The sequence below is a fragment of the Necator americanus genome, chromosome III (genome assembly GCF_031761385.1).
Source record: "Necator americanus strain Aroian chromosome III, whole genome shotgun sequence".
NCBI lineage: Eukaryota > Metazoa > Nematoda > Chromadorea > Rhabditida > Ancylostomatidae > Necator > Necator americanus.
In genome coordinates, this window is record NC_087373.1 from 666,459 (window position 1) to 687,880 (window position 21,422).

Sequence of the window (21,422 nt, forward strand, 5' to 3'; positions counted from 1 at the left end):
AAACTGATTTCGCCTACACGCGTTCACCTTCATTCACTTGAACTCAATGTTTCATTGGCAAAATAAAATGGAAACTCGCTCTTCGGCATCTTTTGGATCTATTCACTGGATGGTGCTTCTTGGGCCTGGCGGTACGTTCCATTGATGATGGCGAGCTGCATCAATTGGCAACGTTTATAGTCGTCATGTGCCGGCGTCAGAAGATTGCGTACACTTTCCACTCCTTGACGAAGTTTCTGTTGACATCTACAATAATGTATAATATTAGAGCGAATTCATTGCAGAACATGATCTTACGGAACCCACGCTATGCTGTTGTGATCAACGGCGGTAACGAGGACATGTAGTGGCTCTTCAAGGTGATCCCATCCTGGTTGTCCGCGTAGACGCTGCTCCTTTCTAGGATCCTGAAAGAGGATTCGAATTTGATATGAGAATGAGGAGATGTTAACTTATTGCACGAGTTTCTTCAATAACTACCAAAGAGCAGAGCCTCGCTGCCTCCCGCGCGGCTGTGAACAGCTTTGCGAAGGGAATAGTATAATGGGTGATCGTGCAAGGATTTTCATACGCTATTGATTTATACACAAGGCTATTGAAACTAAGAAGTTATAATAAATCTTTCGTCAATACTCCCGTGATTTGGTTCATGTGGATGTTTTAAAACGGCTCCTCAAGAAAGAAGGTGTCACCATCACTTAGATTGAATTCATAACCTTGAAATACGCAACCGTGACGTAACGTGGACAGAGATTCCCAGTGTATGGATATCGAAATGGCTTTTCATTTCGATGCAACACCATTAAGATCGTCTTTTTCATCGTAAAGGTAATGGTAGATTACTGGAGTGATTTTGGTTACTACACCTCATACAGACTGGTGGCGAAGAAAATTTCCAGACACAACTGCAAGCTATTTTGCATCATTACCTTGACACTTCCCTTTCCTCTAATGAGAATGTGGCATCCGGTATCAGACTCCAGCTGTTTGACACTCATTCCAGCAGGCCCAATTATCCGTCCAATAAAATTGCACTTGGAACTAGAACACTTATGTTGGCACTTCTGTTACTTCAGTTTTAAGTGAGAGTGTACATAGTGAGCACCTATATATGTTGGCACAGACGACCGCGACATGCGTTTAACAGGAGGAGAGGAAATGCATGAGTTGCTGTTAGCCGTCGCGGTCGCCTGCGTAAGTATGGCACATATAAACACTGATTACTATACGTATACATACATAATCATCATTAATGGGTGGAAATCTGTGAGTTTTGAATTCTTCATAAAGTATCCGTTATAATCCGTTATGAAAGATTTTTCGGTTTAGTTCCATACCCTTTGATTCTTCGACCGTGTAATTTTGGAATGAACACCTTCTCACTCATTGTAACTGCTTGTGGATGCGGTTCCTCGTACAGATTCTAAAATCTCACGAATACCTCACTGCTTACAAGTGTTCCTAGGCTTTTACTGCTCTGAAGAATAGCGGATTTTACAGCTACCGCAAAAAGTGCAAAAATACCGTTTGATTGTTCGTCGGTTGCTTCGTGTTTGTAATACAGTTAAATGCTCGATTCATGTTTTCAATCAACGATTGTGACAATTCTTGAGCATCTACAGATGGTACTATATCTTTAAGGTCCTTTTGTGGCGATGATGAATTGGAAATAGGAGCAGCAGTACATGATGGATTCACCATTCTATATACACGAAGAATCTCTTCCATTAGAAGCATCTGAAATTGAAGCAATAAATCCATATTTCCAACTTAAAATGATGGCGATTATCTGGGGAGGCTTCATTTCTGCCGCTATATTCTGCCATCGTTGAGGACGACAAGAGGCCAACAATTTCATTTCTAATACGCATTGATTAAGATGGAGGGCAACGCAGCGCAGACTCATTGAGAGGTTCGGTTTCTTTGAACGATTCGACCGCAGGGTCGTAATGATGACTTCCTACCGGTGTGCTGTGCCCACTTCAAAAAGTCAAGCATTCCAAAGCTTTTCTAGGTGGTCACTTGGAACAAAATTTTTCCAATCACATCAAAATAGCATTAGGACACTACTGAAAGAACTTTCTTGGGATAGTGACGACTTAAATATTCGTCCCAACCTAATTTTTTCTTCTTTTTTACTAACAAGCCGAACAACATCAGTGAGTATAAATTGTTGCGTACCTTTGAATGCGGTAAAAAACCAGGATCAGCTTGTTGTACCATTGATATTTGATGAGCTTCACACATTAGTTCCGACAACAGTCTCGACCGAAAACGATTTAGAAAAACATTAGAATGATTTCTTTGTGTAATAATCATGAACTAAACATTTATCTAAAGTAACAATTGATATCCAGCAGCTGTATATGCATATAAATATACGCTTTCCTTTACGGAACATCATACCTTGTCCGACCAGCTTATTCACATTGTCAACGGCTACAACGCTACACGACCTGCAGATTGGGGCAAAGCTCAGTGGCCATCTCTTACTTTCCCGCCCGCGTCGGATGCATAAGGATAAAAGATAAACTATCTGGCATTAATCAACTCGCTTGGGACGCGCAACCACGTTCACTTCAATTCGGAGTCGTTTGAGGTTTACGAACGTGTAACTGGCCTATACATTGACTTGCGAGGGCTACCCCATGTGCCAAGTCAGTGTTTTTATCCTCCCAGACAAGTCTGGTACCAATTAACAATACCAATCGACCTCGGAGGGATGAAAGGTTTGGTGTGCACTAGGGAGGACTCGAACCTCCTATCGACCGTGCAGGGAGCGGAGCTCCTAACCGACTGCCCTGCACCCACCCATGTCGGATGCATAAAGCATTCTTTTGGTTCGCTGCAGTACCATACCTACTAATAGATATGATTAAGTTTTTTAAGTTACGTTGAGAAATCGCTTCATTTTTGCAGAATTCCAAATGCGCTGCATCTGATTGCAATACTCTAATTATTTCCATAGGTTCTGAAAGTTATGGATTAGTCAAAAGTTATTTTGGACCATCGAAGCATCAATACTAGAAAAGTTCCCAAAACTAGAGAAAACATGTTCTGTTAGAGAGAGGTTGCGATAGAGCTGAGGGATTGAATGCATTTAAATAATACTAATAAGGAAACGGCCTTGTGTCGAGCAGTGCGAGGGCGTCGTTTATGTTACCCACCGCCTTTGCCGAATGGGCGGACTTTGATTCCTGGAAGAGTATCATTCGAAGATATCGTTCTTCCGACATAGAACCGAGAGGACCTCGCATAGAGCGCTAACCCCTCTACATCATAGGGTAGCAGGCTCAAAAATACCTCAAGATTTCCCCGAATAGAAGGAAAAACGTCTGGATCCGGGCTGAGAGACATGTAGATCTCTCAAGATGTAGATGAATTTTTGCACAACTTAGTAATTTACAATATCTCAGCCAGTTTAGGTTTGCAAAGATTTGTTAACATACTTCCAGCAATAACACAACTGCTTTATTGGAACGAGTATGCCGGTTCGGTAGTGTCGCTGCATTTATTTTTGTAAATCAGTTAGAAAGGAACAACGTGAATTAGACACCAAAAAAAGTTTCGATAATGTAAATTATTTAATCATCGTCAGCTCATACATTAAGTCAGAATTCTGGGCAAGTAGGCAACGCAAAATCTTCTGCCCAAGATAAATTACATGATACTATGACGACACTTTCAGCTTTTACCACACACTACTTTTATCACTTCATGTTTCCATCAAAAAGATTGTTTCGAGTAAAAGAGCCAGATTCTGAACGTTTTTATCTCTCTGTCTCTGCGGCAAAAGAATATTTCAGATCGCTGTTAATATAGTAGGGTCAAAACGACATGAAGCACGGTGCAATAGCTTATGCGGCTTCTCTCGATCTCTCTCTCTCTCTCTCTCTCTCTCTCTCTCTCTCTCTCTCTCTCTCTCTCTCTCTCTCGGTTAAAGGTGTCACCCCACAAATCTGAGGTGGTGCGGATTTCAAGTGGAGTATTCATATAAGGAATAGTAAATTATGGAGACCCGTAAAAACGGCCCGGAAGTTGCAACGCACGCACAAGGCTGGCGCACTCCAATCGAACTCATTGTAGAAAATAGTGCGCCGGAACGATTGAAACCGTATCTTCCGGGCCGTTTTCTACGGCAATTAGGAAGAAATGAACTGAATCACCCTTCTCTCAACAATCTATGATCCCGTATACGAATACTCCAACGGAAATCCGCACCACCCCAGCTTCGTGGAGTGGTGCCTTTAAGAGTGTACTGGACCCCTAGCTGGCACCACCCATCGCTGCACTTCACGATGATCCCACTTCGGTTCCAACTGCTGTCTCCACAGCGCCGTTCCGAGTGCGTACGCAAATGCACCGTGCTTCATGTCGTTTCGTCCCACTACAGCTGCTCCTTATCATTGGTTGAGAGTGTGAAGTGCAGGGAAATCAGAGCACGGGATTCCGGATAGTTCCCGTATGAGTGGGGATAATTAGTGCGTAGATTTCCGTAGGTTGTCTTAAATTTACATCTTCTTCCTTCTTGAATTGTTATCAGACTTGAACTGAAAGTGATTATGTCAACAGCTAAACAAAACGCTCCAAACACTTATGTTTCAACTTCAGACTCAAACTATCACGGGTGGACCATCACCAATACTAACATTACACAAGTATGAAATGTTCAAAGATTCCTTTCATTCGTCATTATAAGATTAGGCGTGATTCATTTAGCCTTTGCTCACAACGAAGTAAAAGAGTCATATTATAACTCACTTTCTTCTGCATGTACCGCTTACAAGGTCCTGAAGTTCGTTTGAATCCATTTTCTACAAAAAGAGAACTCGCACTTCTTGCAACCTCACAGTGCGCAGAAAAAAAGGGAAATGAACGAGTCAAGCCTCTAACAGCTATCCAAAACTGATAGGTGAAAACAAGCACTTTAGCGATACACATGGGGATTATTCACAGCTGGGAACACTCCTCCCTCTGAACTTCGTGTTCTCTGCTTCATGAACAAGCGCATCATCTGAACTTAGGAAATTTTTTGCTTCTAGTTCGTTAGGATAAGAATTGCAGAATCTATCGTTATTATGATTTGAAAGATTTGATGATTTACGACGAGTTGATTTTTCAATTCTTTTTCATAGGTTTAAAAGTGCTGTTCTTCTCGCAATTTGAACCACCAATTGATGCATATGTCAGGAATTCAGCGCCAGTGCCACAATATTTGCAAAAGCAGTGGAAATAAAGGCTAATGCCTGGGTCTGAAAATCTAGAAATTATTTTTTAGTGAAGTAGAGCTAATCACTAGTGATGGAGAGGAGAAGAGATTTTGTGGTACGCATCCCAAATAAAGCAATCCTCTCAAGCTAACAAGTTGTACTGTAGAGTGAGAGTTCTAGCTCTTTCTTTGAATGTTTTTCTTCATATACGGATAATACATGCGATCTTTAGCTGCGCCCGGTGGTGTAGTGCTTGCATTCGACAACTCTGGAGCCCTGGCCGTTCGGAATTCAGCCGTTTGCTACGAAATATATCAAGCGCTTACGCGCGAGCAGTTAAAAACCGCGCTGCTTTATAGATTTGAATTGAAATTAAATTTTGTGCCATGAATCAGTATTTCCTAGCTGGAATGAGAGCCACAAGAACCTCGAAGTTATAGACAAAAAGTACAACGCAACAATGGCGTAGTTGTCGATTGCTATTACATTGTTTATTCCACTGAACTTCTAGTTAGATCGTCAGCTAATTTGGTTGGAGTTCTTGCTGCATACTTCGCGCAACAAATTCAGCGCTATTAGTTCGTTTTCTCAAAAATGTGTAATAACTGTGCGGTGGTATCGATCGAGGTGGGACCTTTGCTAGCTTTATCCGAACTGCATAGATAAGTGGATAAGGAGGGAATGTAACCTCGATCGTAACCGCTGGCTCCGCCGCAGCGTGGATTAAAACGTCTTTATTTACTATGCAATGCAGCCTGGATCGTTACCTACGAGACAGAGCAGTTTCCAATCACTCGTAGATGTCTGTGAGTGTATCATTGTAACTTAGCAAGTGTCTGACTTGAGCGTGACCTCATTCATAGTCCTGAATCACACCATACAACTTTACGTTTATTAGTGGAGAGATTCCGGCACCGTCTAATTTGTGATATTTCGTGCTGCCTAACAAACTCGGTGAATTGATATTTTGGCCTGACGCGATTGCTCGTATTTTTGCCGAAGTATATGCGGTCCCTAAACATTCAAGACCCTCAGAAACATAAGTTACCCCGACCTCCTGCTGTTTTCATAATCGCTCGCACTCTGGTTCGCTTTCAGAAAATGTTACAGTTAGAAGAATCACCGAAGTCCTACTTCTCGCAGCAGCTCTCTGGTCCTAGAACTGCTGGATTACTTACGAAACACAGCATGAAAGCGGCGAAATGCGGCAACGATTAAAGGGGCCCCCTTAGACTTTCAAGTATGCCTTGTCTGAACAATTAGCGATGGAATGTATCCTGAAAAAGTTCATTGTCTTCGCTCCCCAAACTGGCTCTCTCTATCTACCACTGATTGTACGCTGAATCGCAGGCCCGTTGAGAAGCGTTCTAATTCTCACCAAGTCATCATATTCATAGGAATTTTATGATGGGAATCTTGCTGGGATTTTTCCAGTTTCCAACGAGGAACTTCATACATGTAATTTGAAGCCATCAGATGCATCTTATCCTTGTATTTCACGTAGAGACTTCTCTTGCTTCTAATACGAAAATTTGGAAATTTGAGATCACCTCACTTCATAATATATCTCAGAAGGACCCGGGATGAGGATAACCGATATTCAATAAGTTCCAGTAGTTGTGTTCGTAACCTGTGTCCGTATGAAACTTCCTAATAATGTTTGAAACTGGTAAATAAATATAAATAAAGCACAAATGTAATAAGCAGTAAGTCTGAAGGAAATGATAAAAATGAGCGGTCTCGGCCTTTGTGGGTGGTAGATCTCAGTATCTCTATACTCCGAAAGTATCTAGGATCGTTCCCACTATCGCCACTAACGGATCGAGCGTGGTTTCATTGTGGGAAGTTGGCGACATCTCGGGAGTATCTACACGATACCTAATGTCTCGGAAGTATACGCTGGAGAAACATACGGGATCCTTTGCAACGATCCCTTGCGAAATGCTTCTCAGTAATCACTATGAATAAATGCAGAATACGCAGTTTTAGGAACTGTACGAGGCTGTACTGCTCTGTACGAGAGATAATTCCTTGAGAATGATCACGGAGATGAACGTAGCAGGAAAATTTTTTCAAAAGTGTAGGAGAACTTTCAACGATCATTTGCCATAAGAATAACCTCAAAGTTTGTGTGTTGATATCAGTAGAAAATAGGTTGTAATGATTGCTGTCACACAACCAACCGGTGGCGTTAATGTAGGAACAATGACTTTTTATCGATATCTAATCTCAGATCTTTTGTCAAAAAAATCTGTAGATCAAATGAGCGGAAATGGAACGCCTGAGTGCGATTGGTAAATGTTGGCCCTTCTGGGTTAATACGAGGTTGCAGTGATAGGACTGTAAAGTATAAAACGTTGGCAAGGATGACATACGTGCAAGATCTTTGCTTATGAATACTCCTACAAAAATATGTATATGCATTGTAGAAGTTTCTCATAGCGATAATCTCCATTCTGTAAACTAGAACCTAAATATGGTTATATGGATTAGATTCTAGAACGCTATCCAGAAAATAAGGGATAGAAGTCGAATAATGGCATCTCTGCTTAACCCCTTTATAACAAAGATTTGCATGCCGAGCGATGAGGAGCTTAGCAGCAATCCTTACAAACAAGATTTAGATGAAGATCACAAAAAGGAATCCAGATCTTCATCCAAATGTGTTAGTGATAAAACTTCCGGTCTCTTTCTTGCCTACTCTTGATTCTCATTTGTTGTCTAATTGTCCATTTAGGGAAAGGACAGCTCATGTAATATACATTTGCTAGACACTGCTACGCAACTTGAATAGTTAATCGACGAAAGAACCCATTGTTTCCCTAGAATCCACACCGAGTCTGACAATTCTCGTCAGCATCGATCCGCTGACCTCAATAGCCGGACGGTGGCGATCGCTCACTACGTTTTGTAACGATTTCACCCTCTCTAAGTCCTTGAAGGGCGGGCTCTGTGACATCAAACAAATCCCATCATTCGCGGTCCATCAACAACCAATTCTATAAACAAAACCTAGGAGAATTCCGCAAAATTTCGTGATTCTATCTATTTTGATCGTTCTCCGGTCTCCAAATTACTTGTAGATGTCCTTTGTAATTGCTTTGCACTGCAGAAAGAACTCGTTTGGCATAAATCTCGCTCGACGCTCTAGAACCGTTCATTACACAACACACACTATCTTCATATCTTCTCATTGTCATTTCTTCGGGGAAGAATTTCCTATGGAATCCTCCAAAAATAGTGACGTACGTGAGTATTTTATCACTTTAGCAATGAAAAAGGTAGGAGTCGAGTACCTTTCCTGATTTGATGTCGGGTTCTCAACAGTTCAAAATTCGTTCCTATTTCTAAAAAGCTACGAAATCCAGGATGACAGTATGTATTACTAGTTGGTCGCAAAAATTAGCAGCAATTATTACAGTTGGTGTTTATTCGTCGGAGGAGTTGCGGTTCTGACGCCATCACTACAATTGTACTAATAAGAATTGATGATATGTAGTCGTCCTTGTTCTGATTTAATCGCCTTGTGAAGCCGTGACTGTTCCACTTACACATCTTGTTGTTCTCTGCTAAGAACTGGGCAGAATTAGGTGAATTATTGATCGATTGAGGCTTCTTGGCTCGCGTAACTTTCATTTTCAAGAAATTAAGTCCTTAATTCCCATCGTATAGAGCAATTTTCAATTGTAGTGATTTATAGTTTACATATGAATGCTATAGGAAACCATCAGGAAAATATGTATGTTTTGACTTCAAATATTATAGTTGTAGGGGTGAGATTAATGAAATTTGAAGGAATTGATTTGCGGCTACTATCACAAATCACACACATTTTCTACAGCCATTTTTGAGCCTTTTCTAAATTTCAGGGCAGTCATTGGAATAACTTCTACTAACCACTTCTATATTACTATTCTATTCTGTGTTTCAGACTAATTTTTAGGGAATATTTTTTTCTTCGGATGAACTCATGTTGTCTTACCCTTCCTTGATGAGACGAAGGAAGTTTTGGTGTAGGAATATATTTATAAAGAATTAACAGATGAACGAACAGTTAATCAACATGAGCTGAGAAATTGAATGAAGGTGTGGAGAAAGTCGAGAAACTATCAGCTATTTTTAGAATTTTGTTTTACAACTTCTTTTTTCATTCCCATTATTATATTTATTGTAACCAAACCTTTCATTCCTTCGGGGTCGATAAATTAGTACCAGACTGGTCTGGGAGGATAAAAACACTGGCTTGAAGGCATCACCCCACGAAACAGGGGTGGTACGGAGTAGTTCAAGTGGAGTATTCGTATAAGGGATCGTAGATCATGGAGAAGTGGGTGATTCCGTCCATTTCTTGCTAATTGGCGTAAAAAAACGGCCCGGAAGATGCGGCGTGTGCACACGGCTGGCGCGCTCCAATCGAACTCGAATCCTCCGGGCCGTTTTTTACGGCAGTTAGGAAGAGATGGACGGAATCACCCGCTCTCCTTAGTCTACGATACCGTATATGAATACTCCACCTGAAATCCATGCCACCTCAGATTCGTGGGATGATGCCTTTGATCATCGACCCGAGTAAGTCTTTGTATAGGCCAACAAGCGTTCCAAAACCCCAACGGTTACGAATTGTAGAAAAACGCCTTGGCGCATCCCAAGTGGATTGATACACCACTGACTTCATCCTTTACTTTCATTACTTATTGTAGCCAATGTTCCGAATAATGAAGACTGGAACCGTATAGATATCAAATAACTTAATAGCTTTAGAAACGGCTATGTGCGGCGGATTAGTGGTTCCGTGATATACTCAGCTTTACTCAGGTTAGCACTCAATAGCTCAAACCAAACAATGGAAGTTCAAATCTTCTCGGAGCAGATGTGCATTCTGCAAATGGTAACAAATGTCGCTTTGAATCCAATTACTGCCTTACTGCTGAGTGTTGAACGACTTTAGTATATTCAAGAATTTTTAGTCTATAAATACTTAGGGGCTGCAAATTTTAACAATTGCTTATTATTAACACAGCATAAACTCCCCTCTCAGATCCTTTTCCGAAAATTGAATTGGATTAAAGGATAAACTGTGCGGGGTTGATCGATACCTATAGTGATGCGCCTACGCGTTCGACATCTATTCAGAATCGTTTGAGATTTATGAGCGCGTGTGTAGCCTTGTGTCAAGTTTGTGTTTTTATGCTAGCAGACAACTCTGCGAATAATTTTTCGACCTCGGAGGAATGAAAGGCTTAATTGGCGCTCGGCTTGGACTTAGGTTTAGTCAGTAACATTTAAAGCACAGTTCTAGTGAGATACAGAAATTCAACTTTTCATAGAAATCAACACGTTACGATATCATATCGAACAAAATCAGGAATAATGTATAGCTGTAGCGTGAATCTGCGGAAAGCATTTGTAAACTACAAAATCACATACAACCTATAAATAAAGTGTTACCGAAGTGTTCTCTACTTGAGTCTTTCTCTTGAAATCAAAAGACCATGGAGAAATCGAGTGGTATAGTATATCGAATTAGAATTTTTAAAGTGATGTTTTCAGTTGTTTTGGTGACTGGAGCTTCCGGTTATATTGCTTCCCATTGTGTTAAGTTGCTGCTGAATGAAGGCTACCGAGTAAGGGGAACGGTGCGAAGTTTGAAAAACGAGAAAAAAGTGAGTTTCTTTGGGAAGTTCCTTAGGAAGTGAACTTCTACTATGAATGTAGCACTTCTAGTTTTACTACATTTCGCCTTAGAAAATGATGTAAATGGAAAAAAAAAGATTTTGACAGATCTAGCGGATTCTTTTTCAAAATCCCCTGCCTAAAAAACAGATAACAATAAGATACACTATGATGTAGGAATAAATTGTAGCGATAAAACTGGCAAACGTATGTAGGTGACGCCAGTGCGACAACTTCAACAAGACGATCGCTTGGAGCTGGTGGAAGCCGATTTGTTGAAGCCAGACAACTGGCCAAGGTGTTCTCAAATTTCATTTCACATGACATTTTCATTTATTTGCCTGCCTGCTTAGGAGTACCTAGTTAGTTACTTTAGGGTTGTCTCCGGTTGTCACTACATTTTGCATATTGCATCGCCTTTTCCTATCGTGGCAGATGCCAGTTGCATCGATATCGCTGTCAATGGAACACTGAATGTCCTCAGAGCAGCTTCCAAAGACTCATCCGTTAAAAAAGTTGTGCTGACAAGTAGTTGTGCTGCTGTTAACGGTACGTTCATCAAGCGATCTCGCTTCCTCCCCTATCAACATGCAAGCAAGAAGTGGAAGCATCCTCAACGCTTCTCTTCTTGTTTGTTTGTCGTCATTAATTAACAAATAGCACTATAAATTATCTTCATTTGCGACGGTTATTAGGTACAACTCATTCCCACATTTTCTCCATTTTCACTCAGAAAGTTAGATTTTCCAGAAGGTCATCCTCAAGATAAAGTTTTTGACGAAACATCATGGACTGATGTCACCAGCCCATCTGTGGAGTACTACGCTAAGAGTAAAACCCTGGCAGAAAAAGCGGCGTGGAATTTTGTCGATCATATCAAGGATGGGAACAAGTAAGCAGCTACTGATAGTCTGGCACTTTATTTGTCAATAAAACCGCTTAATATTGGCTTACTAACTTACTTTTCTTTCTATATGCGTTCCTTTCCAACAAATTCTCGCTGCAAAATGATTTTGCAAATGTCTTCTAGTTCAAATTTGACATCAAGACTTCTCAAACTTCTATTCTTAGCTTCCCTTCTATCCTTTGGAGAGCTGCAGGCTCTCCAGAAGGTCACTTTCATGTTTTTTGTTCGAAACTTGTTTTGATTATTTGTATGTATAGTTAGGTCAACATCACAAGAAGCACTATGCATTTACGTAGGCGGTTGCGCTCGAAGCGGTGCGGTGGAGTGTGGCGGTTAAAGTCGCGCGAGGATCCTTGCTAGCACCATCTATCGCTGCAGTTTGCGATGGTTCCACGGCGATTCCAATCACCATCTACCACCGTGCAGCTTCGAGCGCAGCCGCTTTTGCACCTGCATTGTGCTTCATGTCATTTTGACTTGACCATGCTCTGCAAGTAGATGAACAATGATGTGATAGAAAACTGAAAGAATCGTAGAGAACGGTTATAAAAAATGGGAAAAAGTAACAACAATTAAGTGTTGTCTTTGGCCAGGTTTGCGCTGACATGTTTGAATCCGACGATGGTAGTTGGGCCTCTCCTTATCAACGAAGAAGGGGCAAGCATTACGGTAAGGCTGTTTATTTTAACTGAACATTTCCTAGCACGTTAATGATACATAATGCTCCTCAATATTTGATAATAACAAAATATCCACATCACAGAAGCAGAAAAAGAAAGAACACTGCAATAATAAGATCAACAACCAAGATTAACAACAACAATTTATAATAATCAAGGATCGAAGAAGTAGCGTCGAATGATTCTTAGATTTTGTTAATTTTTCATTTACGCTTTCAGGTCTTTAACGCTTGGGAACTTGTACTCTGATCTGTATCACTTTCGTGCGCTTTCCCGGCTGTTGGCCACTGTAATTGACAGTTATGAAAGTTTAAATCAAAATCGAATGAAATCAAAATTTTCTGAACTAAGGTAAAGAAGGAGAGTGATTGCGTCTGCTTAGTCCTAACTAATCATTCACGCTGGCGTCTACACATACGTTATCCGAACTAGTAAAACTTACAGATTTGAATGAATTATTGCAATTTCTGCCGCCAAGAAAAAAAGTTAGCCACTTCAGCTGGTACGACGTTTCCTCAACACTGAGATGCCGGCCGTACCAGAGCTTAACCTCGCCTTTGTTGATGTTCGCGACGTCGCCAAAGCGCATATCGAAGCCATGTGTCGTCCTGAAACCGACGGTGAACGTATACTGGTATGTTGGAAATGTGGAGTAACGGTTAGCTGCAATTAACGTCTGTTCAGATCACCAGCCAGCCATCATTTTGGTTCCGTGATATTGCAAGAGTACTTGGTAAAGAATTCAGGCATCAAGGTGAGCTCTGTTAAGATGTTGTTCGTTTGTCATCTCCTTCCAATAGTGCCTACGCTCACCAAAGAGTTGTTCTCTATAAAATTCATAAACAAGTATCGTTCGCGGAAAGATTTCCTCCACACTTGTTAATCTTTCTATCCTTTTATTCCGTAATTCCGTGGTTGCGGAAAACATCAGTGTGATGAGAGATTCTGCTATTTTTTGAATTTTTCTGCATTGGTACTTTGAAAGAAATATGTAGAGAGATGAATCCTAACTATAGGAGTATCGCTAACTCAAAGGGAAGGAATATTCCTTCCTGATATGAGCCTATCAGCCGCATTTGCAAAAAAAAACCTCCAGTTTCTGTAAGCACTCTGATATCTCCCGACTAAATTCCACTTGCGATCCGGGTGATCTCCGAAGCACTCTCATTTTGACCCATGTCAACTCATCAGCAAACAATTAGGTTTTAAAATTTCTTTCCGGATAAGGAAGCACCCTACATGGAGATTTAAAGTCATCACCCCACGAATCTGGGGAGGTACGGATTTCAGGCGAGTAATGCCTATATGGGGACGTAGTTCGCCCCCGCCTGCGATTCGTCCGAATGGGTTTTCGACGAATCCGCAGGCGGGGCGGACCGCAGGGGTTGCGCATTGCAATAAAAGCAATCGTAAGAAACAGCGTTCCGGTGTCGTCCGTCTACATTGATACGGGGAGAGATGAATGGAATCACCCTCTTCCCTCCAATCTACGACACCGTATAGGTATTATCCGGCTGAAACCCATACCACCCGATTCGTGGGCTGATGCCTTTGGTTGGTCCATCACCACTCTCGTTTTTCATTTCCTATCCATTAACCTAAGCTCAAATCAGACTCCTACTCTGCGTGATCCCATTTAACAGAAAATTATGTGTTTTCATAGATATGATTCATCTGTTACTTAAAAAAAAAACTCAATTTTACAGGATTTTGGGTGCCTCGATATCAAGTGCCGTACTGTGCCCTATGGGTATACTCGTTCTTTGACAAGGAGGCTTCGGCATGTTTGAACCGAGTTGGACACACTATTCGATTCGACAATTCCAAGGTTAGCTAGCAAAATTCACAGATACTTACAACCAAGTTCCTAATAGTTGCTTATGAACACCACTGGTTGGCCACAGAAATCGCGAATTTTCAACAAAACTGAATACAATCGCGACCATTCTAGTCCAGTATTGACTCCTAGTCGATATTTGTCTCGTGCCGCCATGTGTCCCGCAGTTATGCTATGTTTTCCTTCAAATGCCGCGCACACCTGCTTTTTTTTTCTCTCTCTCTTCATCTTCTTCCTTTCAACAGAGTTAGTGCGTGTTTCACATTGTCCTTCATAGAAGGAGCCATAATCGAGATGAAATGACCATCTACTTTACATTACCAAGCTTAATATATACATATATGTGTAGACAACGAGAAATGCTGAGAAATTCCAGGCCAAACGCCTTCTCGGCATTGAATTTCGGGATCCTGCCGAATCGCTTGTCGAAATGGGTTACTCACTCGTCGAGAGAGGAATCGTCAAGAAGCGATCAGGTTATCAAGGGGTCCCCAGCAAATACAAACAATAGATATCCTGTAAATGACTGACTATAAACCATTGAATTGTTTTAAAAGCACGCAGTCTCAGCGGAGTAAGTCTTACACGAACTGCAGTTATCCAAATGTTACGCAGCAATTACCACAGCGGAGTGAGTATTGTAGCACAATCACGTGCCTTCATTGTTCACGCTCAGTTTGAAATCGGTAGGTATTCTTATTACTTTTCCATTTTGGCGTTGGTAGCGTTACTAGACCACTTTTTTATGAACGGTGTAAAGTTCGCTAGTTTTCGCATCCGTTCTTTCACAGACAGCTGTAATTAGTAGTCACAAACTGTATCATATGGAGCACTCACTTTGAGAAATTTATTTCTAGAAATATGTATTTTCTTCTCACCTTGCGACGCATAAAGACTTACACTTGTCCTAAAAATAAGAACTTAATAGTTTTTCTTCACAGATAATATATGTTTATATCATTCGATAAATATACTCTTAATTGCACTTCTATTCGAATTCTATCAAAGTGAGTACGCAAAGTGAGCAAGTGTACTGTAACAGCGATGGAGGAAATCATCGCGTCGACTGTGCCTCCAAGTCCATCTTTCTTCGTTCATCCGAGAACTTAAAACCAGCCATTTCTAGGATTGTTTTGTCCGGATTGTCATCCCAGTTTCCTGGCAAAGGCACCTAAGGCACAGATGATCTGTAAACTGGCACCTAGACAACAGGAATCTACCTTTCTGTTCTTCTCGGCCTGCTGATTTTGCCACATTCTCAATTTCTGCTGATCCTCCAGGGCATTCGATGCTGCACACCCCCACACCTGCAAACGTCATGTGAAGTAAGATAATCGCACGCCTGAAACCCAAGCGTTCGCGTATCTGGGTGAGGCCTTCCAGAAAATGAGAAGTTTAGATTTGGCCTGAAAGAATCACATAGCACGCAAGTAAAGAGATAGGGAACCCAACCTTTTTTAAAAACTCAAATAAATAAAATACTAATAAGCTAGAATAAATAAATAAACAAAGGGACATCCCACCCTAAGCAATAGCAGTTTCTGCCATATCAGACCCCACGGTCATTAGCTTCATAAATGCATCAGATCAGTAGATATATATCAAACTCTAATATGGCAGATTTTCCACTAGTCACAACTGAGAAAAATAAGGAACCCTATAAATCCTTCAACGCATTCTAGTTCACAAAAAATTATAATAGTTCAAAAAATGTGACAGAGGTTCGTTCAAAACTAGTCTTGAGAGCGCTATAGTATATGACTGGCGCAAAATTTTCTCAATCCTTTACGAGCCAATAAATAGCTGGCCTGTGGAACGACGAAAAACAACCGAATGCCTTTTCCTGAAAGCATTCTAGCATGCAGACTATATCAACAAGTGAACCACATGGGTCGAAAACTAGGAGCATCTGAGAAAAGAAAAATAACTAAACACAATGTCATTTATTCACATTCCCACCACCAAAAAAAATTGACAGTTCATGATAGAGGAATGTTTTAGGAAGACTGAGAAAAGATGAAAAGTCTCTTCTCTCTCTTTGATAAATTCTGAATAAGACTAACCTGAAGTAACTATTGAGAAAAAATAATGTTGGGAGCGTAATAAAGCAAGAATCAGAAGAACTATAGCTGGTTACTGAAATTCGTCTGAGTTCTCCAAAAGATTTTACAAGTTTCTCTCAAAAACATGAAATAATGAATGGAAGTAAATGAAATTTGATGAACAGCAAGACCAACTTCTAACAGAACAAAGAGAAAAGTAAATAAAACCCTTAGGAAACTCACCTCAATAGATTCTATATTGCTCATGTCCTTGTCGATCTTCATGACGTCTTTGAACGACAATCCAAATCCAGCCGATCTGATCTTAAAATTGCAATAAATAGATGCTGAGGCTTCCCATCGATCCAGTTTCGGTGCTAATTGGAACAGCATTGTATCAGAACCACCGAATCGAGATGAACCATGCCTAAAGAGATAGTTAAACCACTAGCTAGTACAAAGGTTAACACCACAACTGCACTACCGCCAGGTTTCTTCCGTGGCCAGCACGTAAACACTCTTATCGGTGAGTTCGAATATAGACACTGTAGGGCCTCTGTAGTCGAACACATTGGTCTCAAATCGATTCACACTGATTCCGTGTGTTGCACTGGAGTACAGTGGGGTCCAATGTGTTGCGCTAACGCAGGAAGTATAGGTCGAATCATAAAATATACGAAGGTACTAAGAGAAAATCGAAATTCGGTAAGAATTTCAAACAGAAGTGGTAAATCAAGAAAACTCACCTTCTTAGTGTTCTCGGTCGCAAAATATTTGCCCGGTAAGGAGCACTGGACATACCACATCTGTAGCGGGGTCAAGATGTCAGATGAGTAGTCAGTTGCTGGCTGAACAGGACAAGAAAACCTCAGAAAATAGTTAATCAATTGCGTTTCGAAATCTCTTGGATACAAAAAGCAAAATGAATGAATGAAACAGAAAGGTATATCAATAAGAACATACATAATTGTAACCAAGAAACACTTGCAGAACTAATCCTTGCAAAGCATTGCAGAATTTCGGGCACAATGCATTCTTCCAACAAATAATAGCGTTGGCGTTCGAACCACCTGCACTCTGAAAGAGATCCAGAAAATTAAAGTTCGGAAACAGCCAAACATTATAGGAATGAACATAAATAATACTCCAAATCATGAAATCAAACATGTGATTAAATTGAACACAATTTTCTTTTTGAAAAACTCTCATCAAAAAAGAAGCATGTTAAATGAGGTAGTTTTGTACGAAAATCATAACTGCGATATGAAATGCATTATTTTTACTATGAAATGTCTGTTATCAGAACATTAAGATTTGTTCTTCGGCTCGATATACAGAACGCAGTTCGCAATTAAGGAGCGAGTCTATCACCGAGGTGTCAAAATTTAGGAGTGGCTTCTATGATTCAATACAGAAGAAAGGATTCTAATGAAATTGAATGTAATCCAGAAAAACGCTAACATCGACATGAAAGTCATTTTTTTCTCTTCTTCTTCTTGATTTGGGAAAGTAACAAATGACTGCTCTTTATGGTTAGGAATAGTACGACACCAAAAACCTCGAAAATCCCAAGAAACTAGATAAACCAGAAAACTACAATATATGCAAAGCAAAGAGATATACAAAGGAAAAACGAATACGAAATCCAGATTGCAATGTCCGAAACATGGCAGCTTTCGAATATAATTTCTGAAACATTCCTACCATCTCATTGACAAGATTCCTGATAAAAGGTTCATCGCCAGCGACGGCACCAGCGCCAGCAGCTTCTGAGCAAGTTTTAATGAGATGGAGTACAGGCTGACAGACTAAAAACGACTAGAAAATGTCAAATCGAGAAAAGTTCTACAAACCAGATGTAAACAACAGACGACAGTCAGATGTGATGCAGAAGTAAATCAAGTTGTAAGAAAAAGGTTGATTAACTTTGCAAGTTGAGGACCGCAACAGCGGAAATTATTGAAACAATGCTCACCCTTAATATATATGTCTGTTGACGTCCCCATTAAGCTGGGTGCATGACGGGAAAACTCGTCAATGCTCAGGGTAGCATCACATGGTTTAGAATCGGAAAGGTACTTCCACAAGCTTTCAGCAAGACCTTCACTGAACACTCCCTAGAGAATATTTTGTAGATGAGAAATTTATGGTTACAAATTGTAAGAAATAAACCTGTAGCCTGCAATACGTGAGAAACAGAAGTGCAGTTACCGTAGATTTTCTAGCCTTCACTTCATCTTCCTCTCCCCCAAACTTCTACGATACTAATAATCTTCTTCTATTTTCATATATCTACGAGACGTTATGTCGTTTTTGTCGGCGCAAGCAATAGAAGTGCATGCGTAAAAAATTTATATACATATATAATAATAATATATCTATCATATATAATAATAACAATATACGTATATAAATGCATATGCAGGCAGTTCCACTGTTTGCACCTCCACCTTTGTTTATAAATAAATAAATAAATAAATAAATAAATATATATATATATATATATATATATATATACTAACAACATTTGTATTTAGAATCGATTCAGCAGTGAACTCTACAAAGAGAAGTGTTCCCCTTCTATAAAAGATTCGAAGAGCGGATTAACCCTCTGCATTAATGGTTTTCTAACTGTGACAGCAATAATCACATGAGTTAGAATACTTCTTTGTCGCTGAAGTGAGTTCTTCTGTTAAAAATCTTTCAGAGGATGCGTTTTTTTTCTTTCACCACTGAATTTGCCGCTACTAACGCTCTTTCTCCGATTGATACACTCTTTCCTTTTGGACTACCTACTCAAAGCCGCAACAAGCTCATCCGGTTGAACACGTTCAACATCATCTACATCTTCATACATAGGAAAACGCTTAGAAAATATCAGTGCTTTTATAGAACCTTCATAAATTTTCAAGTCTAACACAATGGTATCAAACAGGTATTATTATACACATGCTGAAAAAAAGACTTGTTCTTCTCTGCTATACTTAGCAGTGCAGCTCATTTCTTCCTTCTTTCCCTTGGCAACTTTAGCTTACATGTCATAGATTCACTAAGACTAATGGTTAAGTCTTAGCCCCAACTGATTTAGTTATCTACTTCCAGAAATAGGGGCGTCATTCAGTGCTATTAAAAATACAAACAATGATCAACATTCCCTCAGAGAAAGGACGTCCTCGCCAGACTGTCGGGACCGGCTTGAGATGGATAAAGATGTCAAGGATATAGAAAGCAGAGATCTCTCACTGAAAGCATACCTTCAAAATCCCAAAAGTCAACGCTGTCGATGCGCTCCCAGTCAGCGTGACAAACGCTTGTTCCACTCTTTTATCAATTCTCCTGGAAGTCGAACTAGCGGACGACTTGTCAAACTCCTTCGTCTTTCCCTCGGAATTCCCCATATACTTGAAATAGGAAATCTTGGACAGATGTAAGAAAAGCAAAGATGGAACATTCAAACATCGCTTGACGACATTTTGCGGAAAACTATTACAAACTCAAACTTCTCTTTACGAAAGGAAATGTAGCCGAACCAACACAATGTGCATGGTGTGGAATTACACCGCAGCTGCTGAGTTTGTCGACTGATTTGAGGGGACGAGACCACCCTGCCTAATCATAGAAAGTTCCCATCCCTCACCCTTCTAACTCCTCAATCTATTTTACATTGGATTCCATGATCTAGTCAAGGAAATGCCGCATGTATAAAGTACTATACTCAGTGAGGCCGAGAGTACGTCCAGAGCAATATCAGTAGAAGTTGAAAGAAGGCGCGACGTTGCAGGTTTGGTAACTGTGGGTTTCTGTGGGACTTTCAAGTTGTGAACAGCTCCAACACTCGCTCCTGTATCTTCACATCTTAGGGGTTTCGCCCTTGCGTGAAGATTACGGGCTGTCCAGAGATACTCCTCATTTTATGTGTGAACAGGCTACTTCTTCGAATCTGCTTTCGCAAGCGGACAAGATACTTTACGCATATTGACGTCGGCTGGGGGCTAGTCGTTTTGCGTGCGATGTCTCGAATTCCTGGATTTCTTGAAGGGGCTGTACGTTTCAGCCGCAATAATTATGAACTACGCACCTCTCTCTACCTATTGATGTAGAGCACCCAACCTCGAAAATTTCGAAAAGCTAACGTTAAATCTATATATAGATGCTTTGCTAATATGTTTGATGTACGTGATTGGTGATACTACTCAAAACGACAAAGCTTCTATGTAATTCTGTTCATTTAGTTATTCTCCTTTGAAGAAAATGATACTTCTTCGTTCTCCACTTCTGAATTAGTTTCTTCCTTTCGAGCAACAGTGTGTGAGGTATGAAAGAAGCTCGGTGTTGAGTAATTATAGTAGGGTTAAAACGACATGAAGCACGGTGCAGTTACGAAAGCGGCCAGCCTCGAGGCGGCGCGATGTAGTTAGCGGCTGGAGTCGAGGCGGGACCATCGCAAAATGCAGCGATGAGTGGTGCTAGCAAGTTCCCTCGCTCGATCATGACCGCTGCACTCCGCCGCACCCACCGCTTCGAGAGCACCCGGCTACACAGCTACACCTACACTACCCAAGCAGTTCATTGACGACACGTGTAATGCGTGGAATACCGAAATGCAGTGTGTTCGACGAACTTCACTCTCCCAAAGTGTCAGATCATGACATAAAACTTCAAAAAATCAAAAAGAATGTTGTATACGGGCTGCGACGACGATCAGATTGGGACTTACGAAAGTTCACTTCAAATTTGTTCCTAACCAGCTGATAGCAGAATTGGCGTTGACTTCCCTCTCTGGACCTAAAAAGTGTCATTAAAAGTCTTCAGAAAAATAGTGCCTTATAAAGAATCGGTCACCGCTGTATAGTCGGGTAAAACGACATTAATCACGAGTGTAGCTGCGGTGCATTTGCGTGCGCGCTCGAAGCGGCGGGGTGGAGGCAGCAGTTGAAACCGAGTTGGGACCGTTGCAAACTGCAGCAATGGATGGTGCGAACAAGGATTTCACCACGCTCCTAGCCGCTACGCTCCACCGAAGCCCCTCGAGAGAAGCAGTGTACGCAATTGCGTACGTGCTTCATGTCGTTT

General features: G+C 40.8%; 4 protein-coding genes across 7 annotated transcripts; 1 reads left to right on the forward strand and 3 right to left on the reverse strand.

Annotated features, from left to right (window-relative positions):
* Window positions 1-98: 98 nt before the first annotated feature.
* On the reverse strand, window positions 99-2,247 carry RB195_008214 (uncharacterized protein; the record flags this gene model as incomplete). 2 transcript variants are annotated; one of them, XM_064194618.1, is made up of 6 exons in its annotated part: window positions 99-246; window positions 307-407; window positions 930-1,041; window positions 1,338-1,423; window positions 1,525-1,737; window positions 2,182-2,247. In XM_064194618.1, the coding sequence occupies 6 exons, from the start codon at window positions 2,245-2,247 to the stop codon at window positions 99-101; spliced, it is 726 nt and encodes a 241-aa protein (XP_064045762.1). The 2 variants fall into 2 exon arrangements, with proteins under 2 accessions (XP_064045762.1, XP_064045763.1); XM_064194617.1 differs by lacking the exon at window positions 2,182-2,247.
* Window positions 2,248-4,387: 2,140 nt separating this feature from the next.
* On the reverse strand, window positions 4,388-4,811 carry RB195_008215 (uncharacterized protein; the record flags this gene model as incomplete). The annotated part of the gene is made up of 2 exons (XM_064194619.1): window positions 4,388-4,550; window positions 4,762-4,811. The coding sequence occupies 2 exons, from the start codon at window positions 4,809-4,811 to the stop codon at window positions 4,388-4,390; spliced, it is 213 nt and encodes a 70-aa protein (XP_064045764.1).
* Window positions 4,812-8,431: 3,620 nt separating this feature from the next.
* RB195_008216 (uncharacterized protein) lies at window positions 8,432-14,818 on the forward strand (the record flags this gene model as incomplete). Of its 2 annotated transcripts, none has more annotated exons than XM_064194621.1 (10): window positions 8,432-8,459; window positions 10,761-10,873; window positions 11,099-11,181; window positions 11,260-11,432; window positions 11,634-11,775; window positions 12,384-12,459; window positions 12,970-13,104; window positions 13,155-13,224; window positions 14,177-14,298; window positions 14,684-14,818. In XM_064194621.1, the coding sequence occupies 10 exons, from the start codon at window positions 8,432-8,434 to the stop codon at window positions 14,816-14,818; spliced, it is 1,077 nt and encodes a 358-aa protein (XP_064045765.1). The 2 variants fall into 2 exon arrangements, with proteins under 2 accessions (XP_064045765.1, XP_064045766.1); XM_064194620.1 differs by lacking the exon at window positions 8,432-8,459 and adding an exon at window positions 9,734-9,779.
* Window positions 14,819-15,361: 543 nt separating this feature from the next.
* On the reverse strand, window positions 15,362-21,217 carry RB195_008217 (uncharacterized protein; the record flags this gene model as incomplete). 2 transcript variants are annotated; one of them, XM_064194622.1, is made up of 11 exons in its annotated part: window positions 15,362-15,478; window positions 15,528-15,614; window positions 16,593-16,776; window positions 16,834-16,925; window positions 17,096-17,197; window positions 17,313-17,426; window positions 18,054-18,157; window positions 18,325-18,466; window positions 19,604-19,750; window positions 21,095-21,134; window positions 21,192-21,217. In XM_064194622.1, the coding sequence occupies 11 exons, from the start codon at window positions 21,215-21,217 to the stop codon at window positions 15,362-15,364; spliced, it is 1,155 nt and encodes a 384-aa protein (XP_064045767.1). The 2 variants fall into 2 exon arrangements, with proteins under 2 accessions (XP_064045767.1, XP_013293462.2); XM_013438008.2 differs by lacking the exons at window positions 21,095-21,134; window positions 21,192-21,217 and having other exon boundaries at window positions 16,834-17,033; window positions 19,604-19,747.
* Between the last annotated feature and the right edge of the window lie 205 nt (window positions 21,218-21,422).